The sequence below is a fragment of the Rhinatrema bivittatum genome, chromosome 3 (assembly GCF_901001135.1).
Source record: "Rhinatrema bivittatum chromosome 3, aRhiBiv1.1, whole genome shotgun sequence".
NCBI lineage: Eukaryota > Metazoa > Chordata > Amphibia > Gymnophiona > Rhinatrematidae > Rhinatrema > Rhinatrema bivittatum.
In genome coordinates, this window is record NC_042617.1 from 382,256,488 (window position 1) to 382,268,508 (window position 12,021).

The window sequence follows — 12,021 nt, forward strand, 5'->3', positions numbered from 1 at the left end:
GGTATGTCCAGAGGGAGAAGGAAAGGGTGAGGTTGGGTGGGGGGGAACGTGGGAGGGAAAAGAGGGGACAGTCTTAACATATTACCAAGAGTTTTACCACTGGTCTAGAATTCAGCAATCTGACTAAACACTGGCTCTCATTCTTCCAATAGAAATATTCTGATATTGAACTGCATTGGCTCCCCATTCATCAGTGGATAAAGCTGAAGAAATTAACACTTATCCATAAAATAGTTTATAGTGATAGATCTCACAGTCTGGCTACTAAGTTGTCAGCTTATGTTATTTCTCGGCCTTTGTGATCCCCAAGTAAGAATCTGCTTGTAGTTCCATCCCTCAGATAATTCAAACTGTAAGAAACACGATCTAGGGCCTTTTCTACAGCAGGTCTGAGTTTAGGGACTGCCTTGCTTGATAAATGGAGAGATAACGCAGATTATCTTATTTTTAGAAAAAAGGTTAAAGTGTTTCTCATCTCCTAATAATTTGGTTGAATTTTAGCTATTAAATTTCATTTTTATATTTTATTTTTGTTTTATATCATGCAGAACTCATTTTCTGATTTAGGAGCTTATGATTTGTATGTGTGATGTTCATATGTTCATTTTTTCAGTATGTCTTGTAATATATGTATGTTTGTTTTCTGCATTGGACTACCTGATAGACACTGCAGATTATAAGACCACACTAACAAACCTTGCACATAAAAAACAAACACCATACTTAGCACATCTAGCAAACCTGCCATACTATAGTAGCATTAACTCCCAGTATGCTAAAATCCTTTCTATGAAAAGGCAGCTCTGCAGATATTATAGCAGGCCCTAAAATACCAGAGCATGTCCTATTAGGAAACACAACAAATAATACTGCTATAGATCCCTATATGCTAATAGAAAACTTTACCCTAGACATTTATGCAGAATGTATACAGATTTTCCCCAAATATAAAATAGTTGACTACAAATTATAAATGAAGAGACAAATATTGAAATATGAATCCCAAGAAGCCACTCTTTATGCAGGCTGAAACTGGAGTGCTAGAAACAGAATTACTAAGCCAGGTACAAAGAGAGAAGAAATGCACATTCCCAAAATTATATTATTATAGCTCTTTCACAATGTCCCCCACTCTACATCCCCATCATCCCTATGCTGACTCTGTCATCAGTCTTCCCCTTATTTCTCCCAACTATTCCCTTTCAATCATCCCTAGTCACACTCTCCCATCCCTGCCCAGCATCCTCGTGACTCACTCCCTCCTCCTTCCCTCTTTCCCCTGCTCCTCTTTGCATCCTTCTCTGTCTCATACTCCCTCCCTGCCTATCAGCCCCCTGATCCCCCCATCTCCCTTCCTTGCCCAGTAGCTTCCAATCCCCTCTACCCCCTCTGCTTAGAGGCTCCGTCCCTCCCCGCTCAGCTGTTCGCTGCCTCCACTTCCCCCTGCCCAACAGATCTCTATCCCCCTCTCAGCCCAACAGCTCACCTGTTTCCTTTTCCCTCCAACCTGCCCAGCAGCCCCTGGTCTCCTCTCCCCCCCCCCCCCTCCCTGCCCACCCCTATCTGATACCTACAATCCTGTTTGAGTTTTAGGAAGCTTTCAGGATTAAATAGACACCCTTCTCTGATCATTGTGTAATCAATAACTAGGAAACCCTTTCTTTTCTCAAAGCACAGATATTCTGCGACTCATGAACCCCAAGGCAAGAGGCAGAGGGATTTTGCAAAGTTAAATATAGAGCTAGTATGCTGAATGTACTGCTGCTTCCTATTATAAAACCCAATGGAAAGAGGTTAAAGCAATTACAAGTTAAATTGGCTAAGGGCTGTGTCAGACATTAATGTGGTGCACGCACTACATTTTCCTATAATAAATAATGTCCAGTTCAGTTCCAGTGGTTGTAAATTGCAGTATGTATCTTGCCAGAGGCACTAGCCTCGTACCATAGCTCTTGCAGCTGGCAAGGTTTTAAGATAAGCAAATTACCATTTTGAAATGGAGTTTGGTGACTTACAGCATGGGCAATGTGCTAAAATGCCCTACTCCACCCTTTTTCTGCTGCAGTGAAAATAACTTTGGACACACTTCAGCCGACACTTTGCTATTAGGCATTCTTTAAGATGTGGAAATATATATTGTTTTCCCTGTTGTGATCACATCTGCAAAGCAAATAAAGAGTGGCAGAGGAAGAGAGCCATGGTGTACCTGCGTAGGGCCAAGTCAGGCTGAGCTTCCTCGCTGATGAGCTCTGCTTCACTCTGTGCAATTCTCATGGCAAGCTCACGGTCACGGCGCTCTTGTTCGAGAACTGCTTGCTTCTGGTTCTCTTCTTCTCGGTCTAGTGCCAGCTGCATCTCCACTTCAGCCTGTTGAGCATAAAAATAAGATCTCTATTCGGACCTCTCTTTCTTTTTTCCCCAATGTTAAACACCTTCATCTGAAAAGTATATTGCCATACACATTAAACTAGTTGACTGCTTTACAAGCTTGAGTCCTGCTTTCTCTTATGTAGCACTTACAGCCAATTTTTTTGTAATCACTAATGCTTATCCAGAGAAGCAAAATGATCAAACTAATACATCTGTCTAAGAACAAAATATTGCATAACCCCCCTCTCAGGATATAGTGATGCCAAGGAAAAGAGGGCTGCACAGAAGACCCCTCCACCCTTATTCCCTTGGGTATATGCGAATGGGGTGGGGGTGGGGTTTGTAGGTTGCTGTATAGAGACTGGAAGATGAGCCCTGTGCCCACTCGATACACTATCCCGGTCTCTCCCTTAGACCTTGTGCATGCACCCCAGTAATTTGACAATGACCATATACAGAAATCAATGAATAAACCTTTACTAAAAAATAGAGGGGGGGGGGGGGAACAGGAGATAGCAATAAAAAAGAAACGTGATTAAATATTCTGATATAACAGAACATGATAGTTAAGAATAAAACAGGTAACACTCTTTCCAAATAGAGTTGGAACCCCATAAGCAGTTACATACACCACATCACCTCAATATTGGTTATAACCAGCACAAAGGTTCCCTAAACCAATCTCCCTGAATACTCAAGAAATAATTTCTAAGACACAGTGTTTAGGTAAGCATGCCATCTGGTTGGGGCCCTTGAAGATCTGAATAACCTGTGCAGAAAGGACTTCTGGTGAATATTTTACAGTGGGCCATTATGGCCCTCTCCATGTTGGCTGGTTCCAAAATCCCCACTCCTCTCTCTGTACAGTGAGTTTAAACAAAATCTCTCAGTCTGTCCCAGGTCACCAAGGATTTACAATGCCCAGCCAGGTACAGGAGCAGTATTGAGTTGACTGCCCCTGCCTCACCCCCCAAGCACAAGTCTGTGTTTGAATTGGGCTGGGCTGCTGCAGCCCTCCAGGGAACAGAGAATAATAATAATAATAATAATAATAAATGTCCCCTCTTCTTTTCTTGAAGGATTGTCCTTAACTATATGTATACTTTGTGTACTTATTTCAAGTCCACTGGCCTGCAGACCACAGCAACCAGCCCCGAAGGAGAGACTTCACTGTAGGCCTTTCTCTGTCCAGATATACAGTCCCTCTCCGGATGGGAGGCCAATACATCCACCTTGCTGGGATCCTTTCAATCTCAAGCTTGTCCACCTTCTGGGAGCTGCAGGTAGAAACCAATCTCTACTCCTTTTCAGCTCAATCAGGATTCCCCCCTCTCTCTCTCTCTCCTCCACCTTGCTTGGGTAGGGGTCTCTGAACAAGAGCCCATTCTTTTCTCCTTATTTGGAGAAACCACATCCCACAATGCAATGGGCTTCTGGATTTCCTGTCTCGGTTCAACTATGTCATAAGAGGGGAAGGGAGTTTCTCCCTCCCATTGGCTAGTCCTGCCTGCACTGCTGGGTTCTGCAACAGCACAAGTCTTCTGATCAGTTAAGTAAGCAGGGTTTTTTTTTCTTCTACATGCCTCTGCTCACAGTGGGAGGGGAGGAAACAATGTCTAGCGGGTCTTCTTCTACAACTCTGGAATGCAGCTATTCCCAGACAGTATGTATTCAATGTCCCTAGGTTAATTATAACACCCCAGCATAAAGTAAGCTCATGAGGTAGTGACACGGCCACAATAAGTAACATACAGGCCGATACAGTAAAGTCCGCGGGAAAGCGGGCGAACGCCCACTCTCCCGGCGCGCGCACCGGCCACTCGCCGGCGCGCGCGATGCAGTATTTAAATTAGGTCCGGCGGTAGATCCGGGCAAAAGGAGGCGCTAGGGACACTAGCACGTCCCTAGCGCCTCCTTTTTGACAGGAGCGGCGGCTGTCAGCGGGTTTGACAGCCGACGCTCAATTTTGCCGGCGTCGGTTCTCGAGCCCGCTGACAGCCATGGGCTCGGAAACCGGCAAAATTGAGCGTCCGGTTTTCGGCCCAACAGCCGCGGGCCGAATTCAAAATTTTTTTTTTTTTTAAACTTTTTTTTTTACTGTTCGGGACCTCAGACTTAATATCGCCATGATATTAAGTCGGAGGGTGCACAGAAAAGCAGTTTTTACTGCTTTTCTGTGCACTTTCCCGGTGCCGGAAGAAATTAGCGCCAACCTTTGGGTCGGCGCTAATTTCTGAAAGTAAAATGTGCGGCTTGGCTGCACATTTTACTTTCTGTATCCCGCGCGCATACCTAATAGGGCCATCAACATGCATTTGCATGCATTTGCATGTTGAGGGCATGCATTTGCATGTTGAGGGCCTTCAAAATGCATTTACATGCATTTGCATGTTGAGGGCGCTATTAGGTGCCACGGGTTGGGCGCGGGTTTTCCTCCCCTTACTGAATAAGGGGTAAGGGAAAACGCGCGTCCAAGAGCAGGCTAACAGTGCATTGGAGCGCACTGTACTGTATCGGCCTGATAGTAAATGACAGCAAATAAAGGCCTATCTAGCAGTGGAGTAGCCAGAACTGAATTTCTGGGGGGCCCAAGGTTAAGATGGGTGGGCAGTAGGCATATAGGTTTGAGCCCTACTAGTATCAATAAATAATACCTTAGAATGCAGCTGACAATGGATTTCTTCATAATCTGCAACAGGCATCATGCATCATGAGTGAAGCTTTAACATATTTTGTTTCAAGCACTTACCAACATTAAAAACAAGCTTATTGATCTGTATTGATTTATTGTATATGTCTTGCAGTTTATAAATACAACAATATCAGATAAAAAGTAAAGAACAGTTCAAAGAAACATCAGATCCAATCACGTAATAAAACAAATATCAATGTATTATTTTATGAATCCTCTTTCCAAAACTGCAGAATATTTCATAACTACAATAAAACAGCAATAATCATAAGAATCAAAGAACTTAAGATTTGTAATGGGTGCAGAACAGAACTAGGATTACTCATACTATAACCAAACATGCAAAAAATATATATATTCAGATTCTGGTGTCACCTCAGTAGCAGCAAAACAAACTCTCTCCACTGCCAAGCACTTTGTGAAGTAATACAAACCTCTTATAAAATATAATAAAAGACCGACAAGCGCCTGCGGGGAGGGCCCCATTAACAGGGCGCTTGCCGGCCGGTCATCTACCCCCGCTCCCCCACCCACGGAGTGGTCTTACCTTGGCCGGGTGGAGGGGCGGGGGGGAGGGGGCACAGCACGGCGGAAGGCCGAAGCGCCGAGGCCGGCGAGAAACCCCGGGGAACCCCCCATCGAGGCGCGAGGACGCCGGCGCGCCCCAGCGCGGTGACGTCATCGGAAGCGCGCGCAGGGCGCGCAGGGCGAGACATCGGGCGCGAATCCCTGGCCTGAGTTCTCGCGAGACCTCGGGGCTTAAGTCCGGGATGAGCGCCGGGCCAGGCCTTTTTCGCTGGCCGGCGCTCGCGTTGCAGGAGAGGCCTCGCAGAGGATTCAGCGGCAACGCGATAATAAAAAAAAAAAAAAAAAAAGATCGGCAAGGCAACGGAGCCAGGAGCAAACTGCAGGCACTCCGGGCGTCCACTGAGAGGACACAGAGAACCGCGGTGGTGTCCTTAAGGGCACAGCGGATCGGAAACGCTATCGGAGCGGAGATCGAGGCGCGGCCACGTGGGGGCGGACTCTGGAGGCAGCCAGCGGCAGTACAAGGCAAGGCAAGGCAGCGGAGCACCACTTCTTCGGTGGGCACAGACATTCCTGCATTTGCTGCGTTGGAAAAAGGTCGAGTAGCAGCAGGCTACAAACCAGCAAGTCCATCTACACGGCCTCCTCTACAGCCAGGAGGCACTGAGAGGCGGCACTTGGAGGCGGCAGGAGGAGCAGACATAGGACCTGGACAGAGGGCGGAAGCCTGGAAAGCTGCAGTGCAGGATCCGGGTGGGCCTCAGCAGCTGGTGACCTAACTGTGAGTACAAACTTTGTTTCTCCGCCGATTGGGGTTTGGCCGGCCCGCCACGCAAGGGGACCGCGGGAGGAGACAGAACTGGGAGTTGCGAGAACTCGAGGACAGGGAGGCCTTACCCGCGATTGCAATCATGGCCGGTAAAGGAGTGAAAGCAGGACCGCAGACGAGGCAGACAAGGGGGACGAACCGGCAACCGCGGACGGCGGAACCAAGGCCAGGGACGCCAAACGGACCGGAGCGTCCGCGAGAGAGAGGCGCAGACCAGGGAAAACGCCCCAGGACGACCAGCGCTCAGCCGCGAGGAAAGGGGCAAGCTCAGGCCAGCAAGGGAGCCAGGAAGCAGACGGGGAAGAACCAGAATGGACGGACACCGGCAAAGGAAGCCGACACGGCCGGGAAGAGCGGAGGAGCGACCGGAACGCAGCCAGAGGCAGGGCAATGCAGCGCGCCCCCGTCGGGCTGGCCCGCAGGAACGCAGCCGGGGACAGGGCAATACAGCATGCCTCCCTGGGGCTGGCCCGCATGGCCTCCAATGGGGTCGTCCGCACCGCAAGGCCAAGGAAATAACCCTTCCTTTCATAACGCATGGCAAGCATCAATGTACCCTCCATGGTGGCAGGTCCCACCGCCCTGGTACACAGCGCCAACGGGCAGCAACGCCACGGCGGGAGCAAGCACACTGGGAGCGGAGGCCGCCGTGCAGGTGGCGACGGAGAAGGACACACCCTGCGGGGAGGCCGGCACCGGGAGTGGAAACCGGCCCCCGACACCGCGGGAAGCGGAGGAGCAGGCCGAGGAGCCGGGAAGGCATCGCGAAGCAGCGGCGTCGTCGGGAGACGCAAAAGGCAAGGGGACTAAACGAAAGAGAAATACCGGTGACTCCAGTAAGGAATCCTCCGAGGAGGAATCCGAGGAGAGTGAGGCAGCGGCTGACTCCCCGGTCAAATCACCGCGGGAGATAGCGTCAGCCACTGCAGCCGCGGTAGCCCTCCCCAATTTGGCAGAACTGTGGGAGAGTGTGCCAAAGGTGTTACGTAATAAGATAAAAAAGCGTGAATACATTGATATTTTCTCGATATTGGAGGGCAGGAAAGGGGCGGCGGAGAGGAAAAAGGGAAAGAAAAAGGAGGATCAGAAAGAAGGGGAGGCAAAGGTGCCCAGGAACATAACTAATTGGACCAGGGCATTCTTAAGAATGATAAGCATCATAGGGAGGGAGGACCCATCCCAGTACGCCCCGATGTTGAGTTATGCAGATTCCATATTGGAGGCCTATAAGGAATATCAGGGGTGGTGCTGGCTGAACTATGACGAGAAGTTCAGGGATAGAATGGAGGAGAACGGGAACTTGTCATGGGCAGCACAGGATGTGGGATTGTGGCTACGCCAGATGACCAGTAAGGTCATGGAGACAGGGGCGCCGCGAAAATCGGTTAGGCCGCATAGCGGCGCGACTAGCGCGGGCAGCAATTCGTGGGGGGAAAGCGGCAATAGCAGGGTGTGCTGGCGTTTCAATAAGGCGGGGTGCAATTTCCAAGACTGCAAGTTCAAACATATATGCTCTTTATGTGCGGCATCGCATCCGGCAGCGAAATGTGCGAGGAAAGGTCAGGGGACGGCAGCGGGGAGTAATGGGAAGGGGAGGTAAGGAAGTATTTGACAAGGCACCGTCCCCCGTGTGTTTGGCAGGCATGCTGGGGTGGTTAGCCATATACCCCAGGAGACGGGAGGCAGAACAGTTGAGAGAAGGTTTTGAGCAAGGTTTTAGGATACCTTTCCAAGGGACAGTTAAGGGCATAAGTTACGGGAATTCCTCATCGGCAACAAGACTGGCAGACATAGTGCAACAGAAAGTGGATAGGGAGATCGATTTGGGCAGGATGGCGGGACCATTTGCGGACCCCCCGTTCGCGGGGATGATGTTATCACCTTTGGCAGTAGTGCCCAAGAAGGAGCCGGGGGAGTTTCGGTTAATACAAAACCTATCTTTCCCGACGGGGTCCTCGGTGAACGATGGCCTCCCAGCGGAGGCGTGCACTGTTCAATACACGTCCTTCGACGAGGCCGTGGCATTGGTCAGGCGTTGCGGGGAAGGGGCCCTAATGGCTAAGGCGGATATTAAGTCGGCCTTTCAACTGCTCCCCGTACACCCTGACAATTTCCCCATATTAGGTTTCCAATTTAGGGGTGCATACTTTTTCGACAAGTGCATGCCTATGGGGTGTTCAGTCTCCTGCGCTTACTTTGAAATGTTTAGTAGTTTTTTGCAATGGGTCTTACAAAAAAGGGCAGGGAATCGTAATGTGGCACATTATCTAGACGATTTTCTATTCGTGGGCCCGGCCGGCACGGACACATGCCAAAAAACACTAGCGGCATTCCAGGGTATGGTGGCCGATTTCGGGGTCCTGCTAGCGGAAGAAAAAACGGAAGGCCCGGCTACGACCCTATCATTCTTAGGGATCGAACTAGACACGCAGGCCATGACATAGTGGCTGCCACTCGAGAAGTTGAACAAATTACGGGCTATGCTCAGGCAGGCCCTGGCCAGCAAGAAGACGACGTTGGTCGGCTTACAATCCATAATCGGGAGTTTGAACTTCGCATGCCGGGTCATCCCGATGGGTAGGGCTTTTCTTAGGCGGCTGGCGGACGCAACAAAAGGGGTTAGGCAGCCGCAACACCGCATCAGAATCACGAGCCCAATTAGAAAGGAAGTGGCTATGTGGTTGGAATTCCTGGACAATTTTAACGGGGTTTCCATGTGGCAGGAGGAGGCGAGGTCGAGCCAGGACCTAGATATACACACGGATGCATCGGGCGGATGGGGATTTGGGGCATACTGCCAGGGCGCGTGGTGCGCTGCACCGTGGCTGGAGGAGTGGAGGCAGAGCGGGTTAGTTAAGAACATAACATTCCTAGAGTTATTCCCGATCCTGGTGGCCATCACGGTCTGGGCACATAGGTTGTGCAACAAAAAGATCATTTTCTGGTCGGATAACATGGCCGTGGTGACCGTGATTAACAGGCAGGCGGCGCGTTGCTCTACGGTGGCCGCGTTGTTGAGGGAAGTGGTCCTACAGGGCTTACGAACGAACATGACAATAAGAGCGAAACATGTACCAGGCATCCATAATCAGGTGGCGGATACATTATCCAGGGCTAAGTGGGATCTCTTTCGTCAACAGGTGCCGGAGGCGGAAGCGGAAGGAGTTCCCATGCCAACACAATTATGGCAGATTGGAATGATACGGAATGGGGGTTGCTAAGGTCATCGGTGGCCCCAGCAACCTGGAAAGCATACTGCAAAGGGTTCTCTAGCGTACAAACATTTTTGCAAGGGCAGGGATGGCAAGGGGGGCGCATAGAGGGCAGGTGCATAGAGAGGTTCGTGGCATGGGCAAAGGAGGAAGGGATGTCCAGAGGATCAACGGTGAATCAACTGGCGGGTTTTGCATTTTTTGCGAAAGCGCAGGGCTTGGGTGACCCCATGGATAACTTCATGGTCAAGAAGCTGCTAGCCGGCTGGGCCAGAAGCACAGTATGGAAGGGGGACAAGAGGCGGCCAATAACCCATAAGATATTGGTAAGTCTATGGCACGCGGTAGCCAAGGTAGCGTCAGAGAGATTTGAGGTGATTCTTTTCAGAGCCGCTTTCTGTACAGCTTTCTTTGCAGCGTTGAGGGTCAGTGAATTAGTGGCGGCATCCAAAACGGATGAAGGAAGCGATGGCATACTTCAGACTAACGTCACAGTCCAAGAACAGGGCATCACCATAAGGGTGCATAAATCGAAAACCGATCAGAGGGCAAAGGGGGCGGACATAAGGCTAGCTAGGGTGCCAGCACAGGTAACCTGTCCGGTACAAAACATGGAAAATTACTTACAAATCAGACCACGTGGGGGCGCCCACTTGTTAATCCATAAGGACGGGGTGCCGTTAACCAAATTTCAGTTCGCGGCAGTACTGCGAAGGGTAGTGGAAAGCGTGGGTTTGAACCCGGAGGAATTCAGTACGCATTCCTTTAGAATTGGGGCCACCACGAGTGCGGCGCAGGCAGGCCTGCCCATGGAGGTAATTCGAAGGATAGGCAGGTGGAGATCGGCAGCAGCAAATAGGTACGTGAGGCAGGAAGGGGTTGAGAACGGGCAGTAACGAAAGAATTCATATCTCGCCCGCAGGTTCATTCTCCCAGAGGAAGGTAGTATGGTTGGTGGGACACTCTTTCGTGCACTGGGCGGCTCGGCGGGCTCGGGAGAGACCATACGGAACGCACCTGGGATTGGCACCACGGGGAGTCGGTGTAACCTGGATGGGAATCCGGGGCATGAAGTGGGGTCGACTGATCCCGGAATTACAGAGCAGCTTGCGCGCAAGGCAAAAGCCGGACGTCATAGTCATTCATTTGGGAGGCAACGACTTGGGGGAAATTACAGCTAAACAGTTGATTGATGATATAAAAAGGGATTTTGAAGCGATAAGGGAGATGGCCCAGGGAACAACCATAGTATGGTCGGAGATCATACCCAGGCTAAAATGGCAGGGTGACAAGCTATGGTGCAGAGGGCGCAAGAAGGTGAACAGGCAGATCGAAGTCTGGGCCCGGAAGGGGGGCATAGCGACGATTCGGCACGATTGGGCAGATGAGCCATGCCTAGGTCTGTATAGACCGGACCTGATACACCTATCGGATGTCGGGTACGACCTGTTCAACAATGCGATGCAGGAGGCGTTGGAACAGGCGCTGAGCGAAGTTGGGCCGCAGTAGGGGGATTGGAGGACCCTGGTGTTGGGGGGGCCCGGGACAAGTGTAACACTATCCCGGTCTGGTGGCGGGGGTACCCGAGTTAGGGGGGCCAGGAGGGGCCCGGACGACACGTGGGAAAACTGTGGCCGCAGGAAGGAGAAGTGCGTAGAGGTGGGCGTGGGCTGCCCGGGGGATGGCCCCATGGCTTGGACATGGAGGGGAAGCCGGTCAGAGCGTATGGCGGACTGGCTAAAATGGCGGACGCTGGTACGAAGCCCGGTATAATAATATTTGACGAACGCACTAATACTCGGGTACCGAAAAGTTGAGGTTTTCTGTTAATAATTAATAAAAGCTGCGGCCTATTTACACCAATATTGGAGTATGTGTGGTTAATGGATGGTGATAATGTAAGGGGGGAGGGGGGAGAGAGCATGGCGGTGCAAGCTGCCACTGTTATAAAAGACCGACAAGCGCCTGCGGGGAGGGCCCCATTAACAGGGCGCTTGCCGGCCGGTCATCTACCCCCGCTCCCCCACCCACGGAGTGGTCTTACCTTGGCCGGGTGGAGGGGCGGGGGGGAGGGGGCACAGCACGGCGGAAGGCCGAAGCGCCGAGGCCGGCGAGAGACCCCGGGGAACCCATCGAGGCGCGAGGACGCCGGCGCGCCCCAGCGCGGTGATGTCATCGGAAGCGCGCGCAGGCGCGCGGGCCTCGGCCCAGGGTCTCGCGAGACATCGGGCGCGAATCCCGGCCTGAGGTCTCGCGAGACCTCGGGGCTTAAATCCGGGATTAGCGCCGGGCCAGGCCTTTTTCGCTGGCCGGCGCTCGCGTTCCCACCCACCCACCCAAATAAGGGCAAGAAAGGGAGGACAAGGGGCACACAGGAGGAGGTAGTTAGT

The 12,021-nt window shown here is 51.3% G+C and overlaps 1 protein-coding gene across 7 annotated transcripts in view; it reads right to left on the minus strand.

Annotated features, from left to right (window-relative positions):
* MYO6 (myosin VI) overlaps window positions 1–12,021 on the minus strand; it is a 527,529-nt gene that overhangs the window by 135,271 nt on the left and 380,237 nt on the right. For all 7 annotated transcript variants that reach the window (XM_029595584.1, XM_029595582.1, XM_029595583.1 and 4 more), the window contains exon 28: window positions 2,207–2,367. In XM_029595584.1, coding sequence (XP_029451444.1) covers window positions 2,207–2,367 — 161 coding nt within the window. The remainder of the gene's footprint in view (window positions 1–2,206; window positions 2,368–12,021) is intronic.